A 21,725-nucleotide genomic window follows, 5' to 3' on the forward strand; every position below is an offset into this window, starting at 1 on the left:
GTATATTTTGCAAACGGATGCTTCTGACAGGGGAATTGGCGTAGTACTCAGCCAGCTAGATGGAACTGGAATGAATCGCCCAGTGGCATACTATAGCAAGAAACTCTTACCTCGTGAAGAACGGTACTCAGTGATCGAGAAAGAATGCCTGGCAATTAAAGCAGGAGTAGACGCATTCCAAGTGTATACTTACTTGGCCGACCATTTACAATACAAACCGATCATCGCGCTCTCATGTGGTTGAATCAGCTGAAAGATAAGAACTCGAGACTCACACGATGGAGCTTGTCTCTACATGCAGCCCTACAGATTTGAAGTAGTGCATCGAAAGGGAGTCAACAACAGTAATGCGGATGCACTGTCTCGTGCGGCAAACCCTATTTGACGCTGGAGAACGGTGGAGGAATGTGATGGACTAATGAGAAAAAAAACTTTTAATTTAAAAATTTTTTTTTTTAGTTTTTTTAAGTATGTACAGATGTAATGGAATGTACAGATCTAATGGAATGTACAGATCTATATTTATAGACTCTATTTTTAGACTGTGGATCTCGGATAAGTCTGAGTCACATGTGTTTTTTGTCAGTTCTCTCAATTTATTGATTTTATTAAAATGATCATGAGAGTTCCGATAGACACTTAAAATATAGGCCGTTGCTAGTCTAGCCTATCAGTCTTGTTACTGTGGTGACAAGTGTTACCGTTGTAACAGTGGTTACTAGTGTTACAGTTGTTACAGTGGTGACATAATTATATGTTACACTTAATTATGTGGAATGGAATGTAACCATAATAATTATTAATGTCATTATATAGAGGTTCATGAATTGTGACTTTGTATACCAAGGTATAAGCCCATAAAACTATGGGACTCGCCTCAGGGCTCGCCCCAATTGTATCATGCAACATACATATTAGCATGTTGCATGCATTATGTTGACATGCATATTGTAACGTGCATATAGTCTACATGTTGAAACAAGAACAGAAAAAATAAAATAAAGTAGAGCCTGGGAACGAGGCTATAATTAATCTGAATGTCATCATAATTAATTATAGTAATAATACAAGCAGATTGAATATGTACACAAGCAAAGCTGAAAAGTATTAGAAAGTTGAATGTTTATATTGTTTCGACTTGTTTCATGTGTACCAAATTGCTGACTTGATCATAGCATCGTTTTTTCGTCTGAAGAAATAGGCTCAGCTTGCTTCGAAGATGTACATACATGTACCTAAGCCAGATCCATATAATCGTTTCATCAAAGGTGCTTCGAATATCATAGCTTTCCAAAAGAGCAAACCAGATGTAGACAGTGTATCAATTAAGGCTAGGAGTTGAAAGCCTACGAGAAAAACACTGAGCTTGAAGCCATCATTGCACAGAGCTAGAGGGCCATGAAACCATGGTCGACGGTCACATTCACATAAATGAACATTTAGGCTGTTAATTTCGACAAGGTGTTCCAAAGGTCCTGTTGCTAGTCTGGAGAGTTCTAGTATCACATCCTTACAACTCTATCCATGAATTTTCCTACGTCGCCTTCTGTCAGGGGCTAATTCTTCTACTATGTATATCGCTTTTCTTCTTGATTTTGTCAAACGTATTATTATTTGCATGTATGTATAATAGATACAAATCAACATAAATGATTGTAAGTTCCTTTCAACCTTTTATAGGCTACGACATTATATAATTATTGCAGTGCCACTCAGTGCATTGATCTTCGGTTAGCAATCCAAGCATTCGAGTGGGAGGGGGAAACAGGTATAGTATACACAGTCATGCATGAGGCATACTTAATCAGTTAATTATCCTATTTTGCTACTACACACTATTATTATCTTTAGAGGTTTCAAACACTATAATGAACCAATGCATGTCACATTGTGGTGCATGCATTGTATGTGCAGGGTCAATCAACAAGGCTGGTGACACCCCACTCTCTCTAGCCTGTGCTAATGGCCACTTGGACACAGTCAAGTATCTTGTGAACCAGCATCATTGTGATCCTAGAAGTATATGGCACATCAATTGCTGCATCACTTCATATATACATGCATGCAGGTACAGTCAACAAGGCTGGTGACACCCCACTCTCTCTGGCCTGTGCTAATGGCCACTTGGACACAGTCAAGTATCTTGTGAACCAGCTTCATTGTGATCCTAGAAGTAAGTATGTTCATTTTCAGTTACAACGTCATGAACATGCATGTACAATACATAGTATATAGGACTGTGTTCCAGATCCATCTACCAGCTTCCATCCACCACATCATTCCATGCAGGTCACCAGTACGGTCCGTGCATGTTACTACGCATGGATATGGACTGTGTGTATACCTGTGCTCAACACTGCATGTATTAGGAACATCAATTCATCACAAATCATCATGATTATATGCCCACACATTCCAAAATGGATGTATAATAGGGATTGGTCATTACCCCACCAGTAAAATTGCGTGGTATATTGGCCGGGAAAACATGGAAAACTACCAGTACATGTGATTGATGTTGTAATGGATTGGAGTTATACTCTCGTCTGATTTCTTGTTTCCACGCTTTTTTGTGGTTTCCCTGGCCAATCCTAGCAATTTTTCACATTGCAAATGTTTTTCTAGTCGGATAATACTATAGTAATTACTGTATCCTATGGCGGAGTACACTAAATTTTAGTCCAATAATTCACACCTGCATGTATTCAGGTTTCCTCTTGCTAGCAGTAAAGCATGAGCAAGATTCAACGGTGGAGTTTTTTTTGGCAGAATGTCATTGTGATCCGAATGTGACCGACAAAGAAGGCAAGACACCTCTCGATTTGGCCAACAACCCTAAGATCATAAAGCTCCTCTTGAAACACGGAGCCAAGGCTGCCAATGTCTACAAGGAACACAGCAAGCTCATTGGAAAGCTCTCCTCCGAGCGACCCCCACACCCACAGGGCCAAAAGAGTTCATTTACAGTAGTATACAACGTTCTACACTATCAACTTTCTTTGTAAACTATGAAGGAAACTATTGTAGATGAACTAAAATTCAACAACATTGTAAACTATGATGTACACTCGCAAGTACAAACATAGTTTACAAGCTGTAAACTACCACTTCTGGCCCTGTGACCTTCCTCTGTCTGTGCTCATCATTGGTGATGGTGGTGTGGGGAAGAGCACTCTGTTGAAGTCCATTCTGAGTCCAAAAGGGTTCTGGTCTAAACTACAGAAGACGAGACCCGTAGATGGCGTCGATGCGAGGACAGTGGGGATCATACCATACGAAATACACACCAAAGAGTTTGGGAGAATCATCTACTTTGATTTTGCTGGCCAAAAAGAGTTTTACACGAGCCACTGTGCCATCCTGGAGAATGCTGTTCAAACCTCACCACCCATCATTATCCTCTGTGCTAAGCTTGCAGAAAGTGAGCAGGCGATTATTGATTCCATGTATCGTTGGTTGACCCTCATCCAAAACCAGTGTACCAGTCTGAAAGGCAAAGCACATGTGATAGTAGTTGGTAGCCATGCCGACCAGGTGAAGGAAATGGGAGAAGATCCACAAGCCAAAGAGAGCATATTTGCCCCCATTATCAAGCAATTCCCAAAGTTTGAGTTTAAAGAGTTCATTCCAATGGATTGTCACTTTGCTGATTCGAATGATAGGACAAAAGCAAGAAAACAGATTCAGAAAAGCTCCGCTGTTCTCCGCTCTCCAGAAACCATCAGCTTGAATGCTCACACCTTTTACATCTACCTTGCCGAAAGCTTCAAAGATGACCTTGCTTTGTCGTTGGGAAATGTATATGAAAGAATTAAGAGCGATCTTAACGAGGATCTGTCAAAACGCACCCAAAATATTCTTTCTTTCATACCCAGCACCGTCCCTCACCTTGTAGAGATCTGTGACCAGCTGCATAAAAGAGGTCTCTTCTTGTTTCTCCGCAATGACAGCTTTCCAGAGAAGTCTTTCTTAGTGATTGACCAAGCAACGCTTCTGTCCAGAGTCACTGGGGCCGTGTTTGCTCCTGAAGGTTTCCGCCAACACTGCAAGCTAGCGTCAAGCACTGGAGTGGTGCCTTTGTCGAAATTCAAAAAAGAATTTAATGGCTTTGACATATAGAGATGCTTATTGCCTACATGTCACATTTAGAGCTGTGTTTCGAAATTTTAGATGCATGAGCAAATTTTAGATTTCATTTCGAAGGAAATTGCTTCCAATGACAGATATGCTTCTGTTCCTGAGTCTGACACTCGATACCTCTTTTTTCCAGGGCTCATTCGAATCAAAACTCCAGAGCAAGTTTGGAAAAACGCTCAAAGTATCAAGTACCACTTTGGTTGGATACTTCAAACATCTCAAAGAACAGAGTTTTTCGATCCTCGCTGCCTTCAGGTCCTCATTCTGAGGATAGTGTTCACATTCCGCCTTGCCCCTGCCAGTAACATAATGCATGATGTCCCTTCCCTACAAAAATTTTGCTCTGTGTGGAAGAGTGGGATCTGCTGTTGCGACGATGATTGGATAACCGCACATCTCGAGCTTGCTGAAAATGGCCGATCTCTTGCTCTCAAAATGCGCACTGACACAGTTTGACCTGAAGGTCTGATTCTTCGCTCCAGAATTGCGAGCACAATCTGTGAGACTGTTGAATGTTTTGGCCGCAATGTGAATGTGATTGTATCGGTGATTGATCCAGATGAAGTTGTCAAGCATCCTCTGAAAAATCCCTCTAACCTCCCACTGGTCAACATCAAAGATATTGCAGCAGCTGTCTCCTCCAACAGAAGAATGATCAAATCAACACAACAAATTGGCCTCACCTTCAAGCATCTCTTACAGTTTGAGCCGTACGCTGGCCTGGATCAAACCACCATACAGTGTATCCACAGTGACAAGAATGCCAAGAAAAATATAAAAATCTCCAGATCTTTCATTTCTCATTTTGCCAGCCAAATTACCGATTCAGATAGATAAAATCCAGATCAAATATCTCCGAAACAGTTCCATATTCAGAAAAATCCTGAGCCCTTCCATTATCAACATTCAGTCAGTCAGTCCCAGACAGGAGGTGGTCCAGGCTCTTGAGACGTGGAGGAGTGAGACTGAGGGGACTTACAACTGTCTGAGGGAGACTCTACAAGTACAGCGTCTTCACTGGGAGAAACCCTCTGGTGAGTGGAGTTTTATTAATAGCTAATGAATAATTATTTTTAACTTGTTTACTTTACTAGTCCCTCTTCCCCTCGTGTACATACAGGACCTAGCTGGTGTGGCTCATAATGATATTGATCCCTCTGTGTTTAGTATCAGTGGTGATGAGCAAATGGTGAGTAGTCGTATGTTGCAGGATAAACAATTGCTTAAGCTGTATCTTTTTAGGCTCTAAGAAAGAACCATCTATTGTGAAATGTATAAAACTTTATTATAGCTAGTCTGATGCTTTGAGTGAAAGAAAAGCATTTTAACATAATTATGCAAGCGAGTGTACATAATGTTTCCTACCTATTCTATTATACATGCAACAATCACAGTAGAAGTGTGCAATTAAGAAACTATACATAATAATTTATTGCTTTCATTCTGGTATATACATGCAGTGTAGTTTACATTCAAGAGGATCACTAAAATTTAATTGTGAAATAATATGATATTATCCTATTGATACTGAAGATTATCACGAGTCTGTGCCAGTAACTGCACGAGTGCCTGCAAGGCACGAGTGACAGTTACTAGGCACGGACGAGTGATAATCATCAGTATCCATGGGATAATGCATTTATTGCTTGGCAACCAAAATGCAGGTTGAATCTGCGCATGCGCAACATGCGGTTGCTTTATCAACCAGAAGAATGCGTAGCAACAAAATTGAGTTATCCCAGTTGAAGACGAGTTTAAGAGAAAGAAAACAGCTAGAAAGACAAAGAAATAAGACTCTATAACACCAAGAGAGCTTGCAGAAGGCTACTTAAAGATTTTGTAGAGAACAGACAAGAAAAAAAGACAAGACAAACGTTGACAACCATCAACCCGTTTTGAAAATGGATAGTTCTGAAGGATAAACAGCATGTGCTTGCTTTCTATCATGCTCCAGTGTATCAGAAGAGGAAACATGCACCGCTATAACTGAAGAAAAGTGTGACAACCGTTTTTGAAGCCAAAACGACTTTATACAAGCCTGAACAGGCTTATATGGTGGTGCAGTACACTTCTACATGTGCAATACTCCGCTCAAAGCACCCACTCCCAACACTGATACCTGTTTGATGCATTAAATATGAACACTGACAACCTCCTGACCCTCAGCTTCACTGCAAAAAAAGCACAGAAGTGATACAGAGCATCAGAAAACAAGAAAAGAGACTGATAAACATTGCAATGCATGATTATAAGTGTGTAAACTATGTTTTTCTTGTTCTCTCACTGCTGAAAACGTTTTATTCCAAATAAGAATCACTTCCTAGTGTGCAATAACAAGTGTGCAATAATACTTCCGGGTGTGCGATATGGAAAAATATCTGCACAGTCGGTGATGAGTCGCTTCCTGTGCAATTTGAATGTAAAACGCTGATGTCAGCACTTATTAAAAGCAATAATAATAAATATTGTATTACTCTTCACAGGACCACCAGATACCCTCTACCCCTACCTTAGGTAGGACTTCAGAATAATTATTCAATTAGTATAATAGCATAATCACAATCCATGTAGTGTGTATCAATAATATCAATATTTTGTTCTCAGCGTCAAGTGAACTCTCTATTGATATGAATCAGAAGTTAACGATTAGAGAACACTATGAGACTGTCTCCGTTGTAATGACGCCATCATAAGGTTGGGTTGACGGTGACTTTATTTGTTTCAATAACTGTAACACTGTTGTTCACTGATCACTCTTATAGATAAGAGGTCCCTGTCATCAGAAAGGCTCCAATACTCAGCAGCTCCAGTCCAGAGAGTAGGAGCTACATCAGCTAGTACTGGGGACAGTCAACTTCATACTAGAAGAGGTAAATTCACTGATGATCAGATAAAGCAACGTATAACCAGCAATGTATGTACTGTATAGCAGGTTATTTTTGTATGGTGGAAATTTTCGTATTGTTTTGTATTGTAGAGTATCATATCTATATACCCGGAATACGTTCAACATAACTATATCCTGAGCTGTAAACTAACTATTTTATTGGGCATTTCATACGAAAATTTGCACCAACAAAATTAAGCTTTATACAGTATGCATAATTATTGCCATGTATACCGTATAGCGGGTATATTTCGAGGGTATAAATGTTCGCGGTTTTCGCGGATTGAGCCTCTACCGCGAAAATTTATACCCACGAAAATTTATATCTTTATTGAATAGTAGGCGTGTTCAGTATTATTGACCACACCTATCGACAATAAGAGGTGCCTCACCGTTATAGGCTAGGCCTGGATTCGAGGCTAACGGTGTGGTGGTAACAGCTGCATGTTGATGTGCGCATGCGCCAAAAGGCTGGAACTCAGACCACGAAAATAAAATCCGCGAAATCCTTTGTAATGGTCCATCCGCGAAAATTTATACCCTCGAAATATACCCGCTATACGGTAGTAACTATATACTTTCAATTGTTGCCTTGAAACCATTGAGTCATGCAGCAATGGTTTTACACTCCTGTCCTGAATGTTAATAGTTTAGGTGGTATAGGTAAAACTGATTAATGTTCATTCTATAGAACCAGCTGCTAATCGAGTCACACTCCAAGATCTAGTGAGCAGATACAGTCTGACTGACGAGCAGCTCAACAATGAAATAGGGGACTTTGATATTCCTTACCTGGCCGAATATTTCGAAGGTGTAAAGATCTATGCAAATGCAATGGGACTAACTCCTGCTGAACAGGCCGATGTGAATAGGTTTTACTGTTATGAAGGAACTCAAGTAGCCATGACTGATTCGAATGCTTGATTCTCTGGAAAAGACACGATCCTTTCGCAGCAACTTACAAAGCTTTACTGGATTTGTTACTGGGACTGAGAAAAGACAAGATAGCTGATGATATCTGTCAGCACTTAACTCAATAATGTCAATAATGTGAGTAACTATATCATGTATACATACCATAATTATAATGTGCATGCATGTACGCTTGTTTGTTGGCCGGGTATATATACTAATATTGCATGGACATGTAGCATGTCCAATATTAGTATAAACCTGCATAATGTATATGCATGAACTGTTGATAATTATAATTATTACTGATTGTCTCCATATTGTACAGGAGGTGTGAGGGGTGTGGTCACTGGCTCGGACTCATGAACTGATTATATCACAAGCAAGCAAGTATATATATCTGTGTACAGGACAGACATGTAATCGTTTAGATATCAATATTATTGTTCATATATACCATGTCTATAACTGCTATATAATTATTTAGTGAAATGGTATTATTAATAATCATTATGTATAGTCAAAAGTATATAAGCCTCGATGAGGCCGCGGGTGTAGCTATAGTAAAACCTCGCTGTTCATGAAAATATACGCCTAAAGTTCTTAAAGAAATATAGTGGGCGTATTTTTGCGAGGGTACGGTATAGCCAGCCTATATAATTCAAATGTGAGTAATCACATTAATTTTTGAAAGGTAATTCTGAATGAATGCTTATTAAATTGAATACTCTTTATCAAAATCGATCTTAGGTCAGCAGAGGCAATAAAGAAACAAAGAAGCTTGTGCACTATTGCTATACTGAGACCTGAGACAGAACAAGAAAGTTTTCTCGTGATGCATATGGCTACAATGAAAATTGCAATAATAACGGTATACCAGTATTACATCCGTCACTATAATTATACTCAGACTGTCATTCCATTGGTTGATTTGATGGACAAACCGGATGCTATCATTCCCAACGAGAACTTACGTAGTGGCCAATTGAATAGAGGAACAGATATAGTGACCATGGCAACATGCATGGACCCTATAGATGAAACCAGGAGTGCATGAAAAGTATGCAGCTCATATACAAACGTGTTGCTATCTCACTGTGTCATGCCACGTCATACTATACATGTGTGAAACGCCCACATCTCAAGTGGCTTAAAATAATAGAACACATAATCTATAGAATGGTTCTCCAATGCCAAAGTTCAGCAGCATGCGCTACAGTTTTATAGAACAAACATTAACTTGAAGACTCTAGATCTACGTCCAAGTGGAGAGTACACTTAATCACTACAGTTGTGGTTTACCACTGAATTGATCAATTACTTTCTCTAACAGTGTACATGTTGTATATAAAGTGGACTATATGCCAGCTTTAATTTATACCCGAAATCATTTGTACTGCTTTTTTTTTTTTTATTCTGCAAAATCATGGATACACTAGTAGCATATTATGCTAACCTAATGTGTGCCCTGTATATAGTACTTACAATACCTGTATATAGTACTTACAATACTATTGTAAGTACTATATATACAGTCTATATAAGTACTATAATATTGTCAATAGCGTGTACAAATTAAAAATAAAGACTAATATTATACTAATGCAAGTGACAGAGTACATGTCTCTTAAATGACAAAATCGATGTACTTTCCTGCAGCTCCAGTGGTATAGTTCATTCCATATAGATTATTATTGGTTTTGGGAAAAAAGAGTTCGCATATGCATTTAATTGTCCTGCAAATTGGTCTAAGACTTTCAAACTGTATATTTTTTGTGCTTCTTAAGATTGAGAGGGCATACTTTTCTTTCCAGTGGTGGATCAAGGAATTTCATTTATTACCTGGTAAAGGTATGATAGTTTCAGGTACAATCTTCTTGTGGAAAGGGACGGTAGGTCCACAGTGTCTAATATAGGGAGTATAGTCCCTATTCCAAAGTTTTGTGCACATTGTAAGGGCAAACTTTTGTACTTTTTCTATTTAATTTGTGAGAATTTGTTTTTTGGTGTGGATCCCAAACAGGGGCAGCATATTTCAGTTTAGATCTCACAAGTGAGATGTAGAGTTGTCTTAAGCATTCTAGTGACGAGTGCATGGCCATAGAACTATCGGTAAATTATACCAACCGGCTTGCAGGCATTTCTAAACAGTCCTTCTATGTCGGTTTTGACCATGAGAGGTCATGAGAGATCCACACGCCAATGTACTTGTAGTGGTCAACTTTAAGTAGGGGACGTCCACTGATATTGAGACACATGTTGGGAAGTGGTGGCTGAATTTTCTTGATATAGTCTACACTTGCTTTGGTTAAACAAGAGTACATTTGTTTCAGACTATGCTTGGAGTTGGTCAATATCTCCTTGCAATTTTAGATAATCTTCAGGAGATTGAATAGGATGGTAAAGAAGAAGATCATCAGCATAGAGCAAGAGACTTCCTTCATTTTGATGTAGATCGATGTCATTTATATAGGTTAGGAAAAGAAGAGGTCCCAGCACCGAACCCTGGAGAACTCCTGACACAACCTCGGAGATATTTGATGACTTTCCATTTATTGTGACATATTGTGATCTATTCCTGAGGTAGGTTGCTACCCAAGATACCAGATGGGGATCTAAATTCACAATATTGAGTGAGGAACCTTGTCAAATGCCTTTTTGAAATCAAAAAAGACTGCACATACACTCTGACCATCTTCAAGCAGTTTGTTCCAATTGTGCACTGCCGTAAGCAGCGCACCTGTGGTGGATTTTCCTTTAGTGAAACCCCATTGTTTATTCGAGAGGAAAGATATAGCTATCTTTTAGATGTTCTAAGATTTTGCTATACATATGTTTTTCCAGGAGCTTTACAAGGATGGAGAGTAGCGATATAGGGTAAGGGATCAGGCTTGTCGTTTGATTTGGGTATTGGAGAGACATGAGCCAATTTCCAGTCGTATGGCAGTTCACAGTTTTTATCGATAGATTGAATACTTGGGGTGATCGTTTCAGCAGTAGCCTTCAGCATTTTGGCGGAGATTCCGTCAGGACCATTTGCTTTTGTGGTGTCTAGATTTGATAACAGGTTGAATACTTCATCTTCTGTGCAGCGTAAGTTCTCAGGTAAGTCTCTAGTTGGTTGTTTAAAGGAATCTGGGTCAAGAGGAGGAAGTGAATGGTTGAAATTTGCATAAAACTGTTTGTTAACGACCTGGGCCTTTTCTTCATCCTGTTCGATTTTGCGGCCATTAATTTACTACAAGACATGGGATAGAGCTATCTGATTTTCTCAGGTATTTCAGAGCTGTCCAAAATTTGTTTGACTGAGGCTTGAGGGTGCTAAAGAAATCTTGTATACTCTGTCTGAGAGTGGTCACAACCTTATTTCTGATTTGTTTGTAGGTTGCAAAATCAGAGGGTTTGTTGTATTTTCTGGCAAGTCTGTAGTAATAGTTTCTCTTTTTTATTATCTTCTTCGTTAGCCAAGGAAGATTCTTTCTGGTTGCGATTTCTGCTGTGGGAATACAGTTTCTCATATATAGTGGTCATGAATACATTCTTCCACTCTTTCCAGGATGACTCAACAGAACTTGGGTGTATGAAGCTGGTAAGATCAAATGTAGCCAACATATATCTTGCTTTATCAAAGTCAGCATAACAATATCTCCATACTTTGTTTGTGTGCGTACGAGTGTGAGAGTTTGCACGAACTTTCACTTGTAGACTGATGCCAATATGATCAGAGTTGGCTAGTGGAGGCACCGTTTCACAGTACTTTAGAGTTCTTGGAGATGACATATAAGAACAAGGTCAATAAGGGTTGATGTGCCATCAGCTGCAATGCGTGTGGGTTGTTTCACCACCTGAGTTAGAGAGAAGCAGTCAGTAATATTTGCAAGGTGATTGCACAAAGAAGTAGTATATTTGCTGACAGAACATTCACATTAAAGTCACCTAGTAAAATAAGATTTGAAATTGAACAACTATTTAGACTACTAAAACATGAAATAACTCATCAAAGGTTGATAAAAGTGAGGAAGGGGGCATATAAAAATACCAATACAAATACTTGACTTAAAGTTATGGAAACAAATATAATTTCTATAATCAGTAGTGATGATATCAAAAATATAGTTGTCTTTAATGAATAACATAACCCCCCCACCATGACGATCACGATCCAGCCTCACTATAGTGTTCTGTAGGAGCTCTGACTTTCATCCTCATATCAAAACATTGCAATGTAAAATGTCAAATTAAAATTGTTACCGCCCACTCAATATTTGGTGTCATAACTTGTCATATTTGTCATTTCCTCTTCATAATAAATAATAAAAGTACTGCAGTGTAATTAGCAAACAAGGTAGCATAGATTCAAGTTAGCATCTGTACCTTTCTTCTGCAGACCAGATTATACTTTAATCTTGGTTCCTAACTCAAAATACAATGAAAAAGAGAATAAACTAAGTCTGTAATCAGGTGTCAAGTGTCACTGTTCGGACTTTCATCCAATCCATCAAGTCTACCAGCTATTTTCTCCATTCATAATTACTCTACTCATCATCATATCCAATATAATGTATGTTAACTATCTCTTGATGGATCGTCAGTGTCGGTAAATCCCACCAGGAGAGAGTTTCTCAGGGGCTTTCTTCAGTTCCTGGGCACTGTCTTTGCTTTGCCTTGCTTGTCTTGGAAACTTGACATCAGCTCTATGTTACAGTAGTATACCTTGGCTGTTACTTGGGCTGATCTGTCATCCTCAGAAGGTATACTGTAGTCTAGCTGGCACAATAAACTTTAGCTAGCTCTACTTACATGCACTTATGCAAAATTCCTTCCCACAAAAATTTATGATGTAAAGTTTGGGACAGTCCCTTTCCAGTCACTGCAATTCAATGGTAAAACTGTCATCACTGTTATATTTCAAACCTGAAAAACACTGTATGCAGCTCATGTAGAAACTGCATGTGAGGTATCATTGGAAAGAGTAATAGCTAGATTATACAATAGAGAGCAAACTAGAATTATTTCTAGGTAAAATTCCTTCTTTTTTAGTGTTTAAAGTACAAATTGTGTGTTTTTGTCTCACTTTTTACTGCATTTGTATACTTGTAGATTAAATGTTTGATGATAACTTTTACATATTTTTTACATTCATTTGACAAAATGTTTTGATATGTGCCTATGCACACCTAGGTGAGCTTAGAGCATTTGCCCCTCCTGGTGCTCCAATGTTGGCTGCAACGGCTACTGTGACAGACGTTATGAGGAATGTGATTGTGGAGGTTCTCGAAATGACTGGGTGTGCTGTTGGACGCGAGCTCAGTGGCGAATCCAGGAAAAATGAAAGGGGGGTTCCAAACTAACCAGCTCGCAGCGCGAGAATTTTTTAGGGTTACGCCCACTTCCGGTCACACGTGACTAGGGAAAATCCCATACTCAGCCAGGGGAAGTCCCATAATAGACTTGCATAGAAGAGTTAGCTAGCTGCATGCCACGAACAGTCAACTAGCTAGCCTAGGCTAACCTGAACACTCCTTTGGCAGTTGATACATCAAAACAACAGGTACAATCATCGAATCAAATTAAAAAACTGATAAATAGCTAGCTGGTGTCATTAAGCCTTCTAAAGTTAACTTCAAAAGGGGGAGTCAAGGGACCCCATGGACCCTCCTCTGGATCCGCCACTGGAGCTCACAGTGAAAGGAGATGCGTCGGAACCACTCGTGTCCTTAGTCCTTTTCTTAGGGGCTGATCTTACTGGACTACTAGGGAGCCGCTCTTTGGACACTTGTTTCTGGTAGCTACGTCTCGCCAGGAGCCTGAACACCTCTATGGACTCTATCTTCTTGATACAAGAAAGACAGACAATCTTTGACAGGCCATCTGAATCACTAACAGGCAGATCCAATGCAAGACTGAGCCTCCCTGGAATTAGACTCGCAAGCCGTCACTGTTGCAGGCGAACAGTAGACTGGTCAAACTCCGTGTTGAGACTCGTGTTGCACAGTCAGCATATCAGAAAATATTTTAAGTGGCTGCGGTTTTCGTGACGTCAGTATACTGCACGTAGAGTTTTCTAGTGAAACGTCACTATCATTGATCTTGTGGTAACCGCATGCGGTTAGTTGCCACAAATATCGTGGCAAACGTTACACGAGTCTCAACACGGAGTTTGACCAGTCTACTGTTCGCCTGCAACAGTGACGGCTTGCGAGTCTACCCTGGAATATCTTCTTTGAGAGCCTTACTGCTGAACAAATGTTTATATCTTCTGTTTTGTATGGCATCAGTGCTGCAACATAACCTACAAAGAACAAACTTAGAAGCCATTATTCAATTTTCATTTGACCACATGGACTTAATAATAATAACGAAGTCACGCCCAGATACACGCCCAGATACAATCAATACGTGACCTAGCGTTCAATTAGAGACGGATCGGCCTGGGATCGAGGCTATCTAGATCTAGCTTAGCCTCGATTCAAGGCCGATTAAAATACGGCCTGGTACCTATTGCAGGGGTGATAGTGCGCATGCGCTTCAAATTACCCAGAATATGGGTAATCGTACTACGAACGTAAAACCTTAGTAAATTACACAGGAAATTAGTCCGTTTACTAAAAATATGTTCCGTAATACTTTATCTCTATGACTGAGTTCTGTAAAGCTGTGGCTTATGCCGTCTATTGCGTTGGTCTAGAAGGCTTGAACACTAGTTTTAAGACAGAAGAGGCTCTCATCTACGTCTAGGATGGTCCTATAGCCGGGTTGTCTTCGCAAGTAGCAGTTTGAGGCACCATACACTTCCCATAGCCTGTACAGATCCAAGGTAAGACATCCTGACCATACAACCGTCATAGAGGTAGATGAGAGCCTCTTCTGGCTTTAGACTAGTGTGAAAGCCTTCTGGAACAACGCAATAGAGAGCTAAGCTGATGTACAAAGATAGAAAATAGATGAAAGAAAGAAAAAGGGGATTCCCCAGATTCTGGAGAATAAACTAACGCATGCGCACTATCACCCCTGCAGTAGGTACCAGGCCGTATTTTAATCGGCCTGGAATCGAGGCTAGATCTAGCTCTGTATACTTTCAAACAGTGTAGTGATGTATAGACCCATACATGTCATAAAAATTCCTATATTAAGTATATATAATTATAATAAAGCTCATGGAAAAACCAGTGACACCATGCACTCACATTTTTTTTGCAGCCTAGCTGAGCTACATCTACATCTAGTGATCTAGCTCATGATTGATCCATACTTTACTGACAATGCCAGCGAAAACTTTGGGCACTGGAAAGGATTAGCTACAATTTAACCGGCAGAACAGAGTAGCATCTGATTGTCTAGGATCTTCTTGAGACTGCATGCATGGCGTGCATGCATGTATATGTATGTAAGCTAGCCTGCCAGGTACCTAGTGAGACTAGAAGTGAAAGAAACTCCTTGAACAAAAGTCTAACCAGAATAAAACCAGTCACTGGCAGCATAGATAGCATATATGCTGGTACACTATAGTATACGCCAGCAAATTGGACCCCGCTAGACCACGCCCATTATTTAATTTCACTTCCGGTATTTCTCTTTTAGTGGCCTAACATGCGCAGAAAGCAAACAGCTAATAACACAGTGGCAAAGCTCCGCATAGCACCAAAGGAGGCTGGAACCACACATGACCTTAGCCTGAAATTGCTGCATAGCGCGCAGCACGTGGCGCCACCTTCAGGGCCACCGCATCCTTTGATTGTTGCTGATCCTGCTTTACAACCAAACAGTAAAGAAAATAACACAGGATGGGAGTTTCAAGTCCCACTTATACTGACATTGATTGTCTTACTCAATTCCACTGCTGGTAAGACACTGCTCTCTCCCTTTTTATGTTAAGGACTGTTGTGTAAATGTAGGGATGCATTTACCATCAATCATAGTAGGACATGCTATATGCTTACAGCATTATTAGACTCGCAATTAGCAGTTACTGTTGCACGGCGAGCAGTACTAGACTGGTCAAACTCCGTGTAGAGACTCGTGCAACGTTTGCCACAATATGTGTGGCAACTCAAGTGGCTAGACCGCATGCAGTTACCACAAGATCATTGATAGTGACATACCACTCAACATGCAACGTGCAGTAGACTGACGTCACGAGAACCACAGCCACTATATATGCTGACTGTGCAACGCGAGTCTCTACATGCATATAGTGATTGACAAGCATGCAGTCTATGTTCGCCGTGCAACACTGACAGCTTGCGAGTGTAAGTTATTCTTGCAACTGATATCATAGAAGTATTTGACATTGGGTCAGGCCAAAAAGCAAGAATTCCGGGGGGTGGGTACGGGAGGGGGGTCCGCAGGAGGGTAAATTTTGGCTACTGGAAAAGCTAATCAACTCTACTTAATTTCCTTCTACCGTTAATTATAGTTGTGTGGACTATATTGACGAGTGTGTGACATGTCAATGTTAATCTATCAGCATAAGGCATTTATACTTAGTTACACAGCCTTATATAGATATAAGATTATATAGGTACATGCATGTACTATAGGATCACAAGCATGAAAAGGCGCTCTGTGTACCTAAAATCTATAGCTATACTTCTGAGATTATATTTTCTTCATTTCCAAACGATATCTACCATAATGGGGTTAGCTTTGAGATGTACATACATCTCAAACTAACCCCATGCATGGGACACAATAAGTTTCCTGGGCTTTCACGACAGTTGTGAAGAGATACAAGGAGCCTAATAATTATATAAAAATTATACGTAGGAATCATTTTAAAACATCACCTGAATCACTTCTGTTTTTCTTCCTCCTATATCTACAAGACTACTATTGATGTACCGAGGCGTGAGCGGCCACGGGTATATAGCACAGTGCATGCATCCAGTCTAGAGAACATTTTATGTAAAAATGGGGTGATCGTAAAAAAAAAAAAACGTAAATATCTCCGGAACTAATGGACATTTTTTCTTATCAAAAGTTAGACAATTTATTCAAGTTTTAATAATTATTATACTCTGTGTAATTTTTTGACCTTAGCCGTAAGATCTTCTTCAAATCTCTCCCTAACCGAAACGACACTAAAAACTAGCTATTTTGAGCATTGCGGAGGATGTGTAGATATTTGCGACATTGAACTTTCATAAGATAGCCAAACTATCTATAGATGTTGTGACAAAGTTCCACACCTTATCCGGAAACCGTTGGCTTTTTCTCTCCCTAACCGATTTGCCCACTATAACAATAAAATATTGTATAATAATTATATATAATTATACATAGGAATCATTTTAAAACATCACCTGAATCACTTCTGTCTACAAGACTACTATTGATGTACCGAGGCGTGAGCGGCCACGGGTATCTTAATTTTTTTTTTACTCAATCGGGAGGGAGCTGTTCGTTCAGCCAAAGGTGAGATTTTGCAAAAAACCTAGCCTCGAGACCAGGCCGATTAAAATACAGCCTGGTCTCTATTGCATGGGTGATAGTGCACATGCGCGAACTGAGTCACCCAGAATCTGGGTGACTCGTTATACTTTAGTAAACCTTTGTAAAATTATACCGTAAGGCCACTGTTAGTTGCATACTTGTTTCAGATGAGAATCTAGCTCAACCCTGATGAGGGAGAGAGGTCTTCATTACTCATTATCCCATTATTTGATGACGTCATATCCTGTTTTTTTAACTGACGAAAATTCACAAAAGGAAATAAAAAATTTTTTTACGCAATGGCTTTTTGGTGCACTATGCAACTTGCACATGGCACATGGTAAAATAATGCAATGTCAGCAAAAAAAAGGACTTTGACCTCAAATAATGGCTGACATCAGCAATAATGACTTAATTGAGGAGGTGAGCAAAACGGAGGAAGGAGGTTGATCTGAAACAAGTATGTAACTAACAGTGGCCTAAACTAGTTTGTTTACTAGTTTCTTTCCGTACAAATACTTGTCTCCTGTGAAGCTGTGGCTTATACTCTCTATTGCATTGTCAAGAAGACTTGCTGGCTAGCTGTGGCCCTCTAAGTGTTGTCGAGAAGGCTTGCACACTAGTCTGAAGCCAGAAGAAGGCGCGCTCTCATTTGTACAGAAACCAAGTTCAAAACATTACGACCATCCAACCATCATAGAGGTAGATGAGCAGGGGCGGATCCAGGAAAAATGAAAGGGGGGGGCTAGTAGAGAGGGGCGAAGCCCCGTACGAGGGTGGCGGAGCCACCCAGGGGATGGGTGTGGGAGGGGGAGCATCCCCCTCCCGCCTCGCCGGAGGCGAAATTTTTTGCTTTTTTACAATTTGCTCACACTTTTACCTTTGAACTGTCATATTAATAAGTGAATACTGAATATGAAAAAGTTAATCAAAAAACTCGTTCTAATCAACAAAAGGATGTATACTGTAGATGTTACATCTACATTCATGCACTCTTGGTACTACATGAAAGAATCACAATGCCTACCCAGACTGCACTGAGAGTGAGAGGAGGTAAGGCTGGTTCCTTGCAACTAGCTGAAAAAGTCTGAGATCTGCTCCATGTTGCAGCTCAACAGCTAGTCGGGCGCCGCCGCCCTCTACCGTTGCCCCGAAGGAGGTCGGGAATCAAGCCTATCCACAGTTTTGTTCTGTTGTTGGAAATCCAACAATTTCACATAGAATAAACTAGAGCACTAAAGTGCAAACCCTCGGCTGGTGACATGATTATAAAGAAACCAGAAGACTGATATAATGCAGTGCATATAGTGATGTTGTTATCATCATCATGCATGACTTGCACAGCAACTCAGGAGCAATAAAACTAAACCAGACTGGAGGCATGCTGAAACATTTGAGAACAGGTAGTAGTACTATAAATATATGCACTGTGGATTAGGATCACAGCAAAGAAGCATGGAGTCTCAGAGAAGTATGGCTCCAGGTCCTGCATGGATCCCAGTCAGCTAAAGCAAGCTTTCTGCTTTAGTGACCCTGTTCCAATATTGTTCCTGGTATATACAGCTTTCTACTTTAGTGACCCTGTTCCATTGTTTCTGGACCTGGTACAGGATCACTTCAGTTATAAGTAACACATGTGCAAGTTCTGTTCAAGCTACATTTTGCTCGCTTTTATTAGACAACGAAGCTTTAACACCGAAAGCTGCCACTATTAGAAGTACTGACTTGTTGTGTGGAGGCTACCCATGCTGTAAACGCAGTGCTAGAGCATCCAGGTAAGCAGACCCAGTCACAAGCTTCTTAGCTTTTGCTCGTTTTTATTTGACAACGAAGGTTTAACATGAAATTCTGCCACTATTAAAATTAATAACTTGTTGTATGAAGGCTATCCATGCTGTAAACGCAGTGCTGTGGCATCCAGGTGAGTAGATTCACCTGTCACAAACAAACAAACAAACAAACAAACAAACAAACCAAACGACTACTATAACCCGTGGCCGCCCACGCGCCTCGGGTTAATGATATTCATGATACTATTGCGCAACAGGCCAGAATAAAACTGTGGATAGGCTTGATTCCAGACCTCCTTCAAGGAGGGCGGCGGCGCTCGACTACTCAACAGCATGCACAATAGCCTCCTTCACAAGGCCTAGGAAGAGAGGCCTGGGATATGATCGAGGCTACAAACATTGCACAAGGAGCTGACTCAGCAACAGCAATAGTTGACCTATGCACTTTTATATTAGTTCCAGCTAGCTAGCACTAGCCTATATCCTTTATACTCTTAGTAGCTAGACTTGGCTGTTGTCTAGCATCTCTTAAATCAGTGAGTCTACATGCAGATGCATAAGTAACAAGGTTGGTGGCAAAATTGATGTAACCTCAGACTAGCAATACATAGGTAGTTTTTTCAAAAGGGGGGGGCTTCAGCCCCTCAAAATCACCCCTGGATCCGCCCCTGATGAGAGCTTCTTCTGGTTTCAGACTAGTGTGCAAGCCTTCTCGACAACACCATAGAGGGCCACAGCTAGTCTGGGGGCCAGACCTAATAGCTCGGGGGCAAAATTAAGAGAGCTAGGATTAGGTCTGGAGACTCTTGCAGCATTTCCGTGTGCTCTAGCGGAATGTGGCCAGAGCCAATGAAATGCATATCCTACGTCATGTGATTTTTAACCCAATGAAATGCGAAAATTGCCTCTGTGGAATTTGGATTACAGCCAATGAAATTTAGATACAGCCAATGAAATGAGAGTATTGCTACATCTACTCCTTCTTTATAACCTCCAATATCACAGTCTCCTCCTAGCCTCGATCCCAGGCCGAGTTTTCGCTTTTATAACGGTTAGGCGAACAACTGGGCCTGGTACTAGTTGTCTGCGCATGCGTCAGTCGTTCGTCAGATTCTGACGAATGGATATTCTCGTTCACTTTCGTGACATTTATATTCGTGTACTATCGTGTACTAGAAGTCAGTTCCCGTTTTATCATTATTGGAATCGATTGGAATGGCTCTTAGCTGAAGCTTCTCTCTTCTCTGAAGCTTATTCTGAAGACTAAACAACAAGGGAAGAGGTATAAAGCTTTGTCAAGCTTGTTAAGGTCAGATATTTTTGTGTGGGCCCTATGGCTATGCTATCAAGTTTTGTTCATGTTTGGCAAGATCTACCGGTATGTAGGTAGAGTATAGTTTCATCATTGATATGGTGGATCAAGTGAAGAGTGTGAGCTAGAGAACTTGGTGCTGCCATCATCAGCTCGTCGACAATGACACTAACCTGTTTAATACGAGAAATTTAATATGTATAGATCTACACGTATTTAAAATGTCTACTTCTCTGTACAGGAGCAATGGCTAATATCCAGCTATCCCAACAGTGCTCCTCTTGGCTATACTAACGGACGAGACTGGACAGTTTGAGGTAAGGGTTTAACCGTCTTTGGTTTCTTTTAATATTGTCCTATACTCACAGGACTGGAGTATGACCTGCTCATTCGAGTGTTGCTGGGTAGCTCAGAGACATCAAGAGAATCTACGTTTTCTCAAGTAAAATTTAACTGAGTTATGAGTTGGGGCCTAGAATCAGAGAAGTCCAGCAGCCTGCTAAATCTTTTTGAAACGTAATTTGAAGGCATTCAATCATCCCGAGTTGCCCTGGGTCACTGTAATTGTGCTGCAGCACAACTGGCAACTCCCCAGGCCTTTGTGAAGCAGCTCTCTATGTGCATCTTTTGTGTACTCACTCTGTGCATTTTCTGTGTACAAATTTCTATTATTGATTTATTAAATATTTTTGCCGACCACAAATATACAATGAAAATTTGACGCATGCGCAGACAACTAGTACCAGGCCTAGCCTCGATCCCAGGCCGAGTTTTCGCTTTTATAACGGCTAGGCGAACAACTGGCCAGTTGTTCGCCTAACCGTTATAAAAGCGAAAACTCGGCCTGGGATCGAGGCTAGTACCAGGCCCAGTTGTTCGCCTAACCGTTATAAAAGCGAAAACTCGGCCTGGGATCGAGGCTAAGTCTCCTCCCTATTGAAATTCCAAGAGCACACGGAAGTGCTGCAAGAGTCTCCAGACCTTCCTTTCCTCTTCCCCCTCGCCCCTCTGAGAAAAAGGTCTGGCCCCCAGACCACTAGGCCACAGCTAGCTATATATAGCTAGGCTATAAAGCTTCATATACATACATAGTAGATAGTACGTGGGCGTGTATGGACCACGCCTATGATTAATTACACATGCAATAGAGACCAGGCCGTATTTTAATCGGCCTGGATTCGAGGCTACAAAAAACCTAGTTGTTAATTTTACAGTGGCGGATCCAGAGGAGGGTCCATGGGGTCCCTTGACTTAC

The 21,725-nt window shown here is 40.5% G+C and overlaps 1 protein-coding gene and 1 long non-coding RNA gene across 2 annotated transcripts in view; both read left to right on the top strand.

Moving 5' to 3' along the window:
• Positions 1–21,725, top strand: part of LOC135336052 (uncharacterized) — an 89,101-nt gene that overhangs the window by 34,079 nt on the left and 33,297 nt on the right. Inside the window, exon 2 of the mRNA XM_064531826.1 lies at positions 5,258–5,326. Within this exon, the coding sequence (XP_064387896.1) occupies positions 5,258–5,326 (69 nt within the window). The remainder of the gene's footprint in view (positions 1–5,257; positions 5,327–21,725) is intronic.
• Positions 20,171–21,173, top strand: LOC135336103 (uncharacterized). The gene is made up of 2 exons (XR_010394698.1): positions 20,171–20,787; positions 20,839–21,173. It is a non-coding gene; the product is annotated as an uncharacterized LOC135336103 (long non-coding RNA).

Source organism: Halichondria panicea, chromosome 5 (assembly GCF_963675165.1).
Source record: "Halichondria panicea chromosome 5, odHalPani1.1, whole genome shotgun sequence".
Classification (NCBI taxonomy): Eukaryota; Metazoa; Porifera; class Demospongiae; order Suberitida; family Halichondriidae; genus Halichondria; species Halichondria panicea.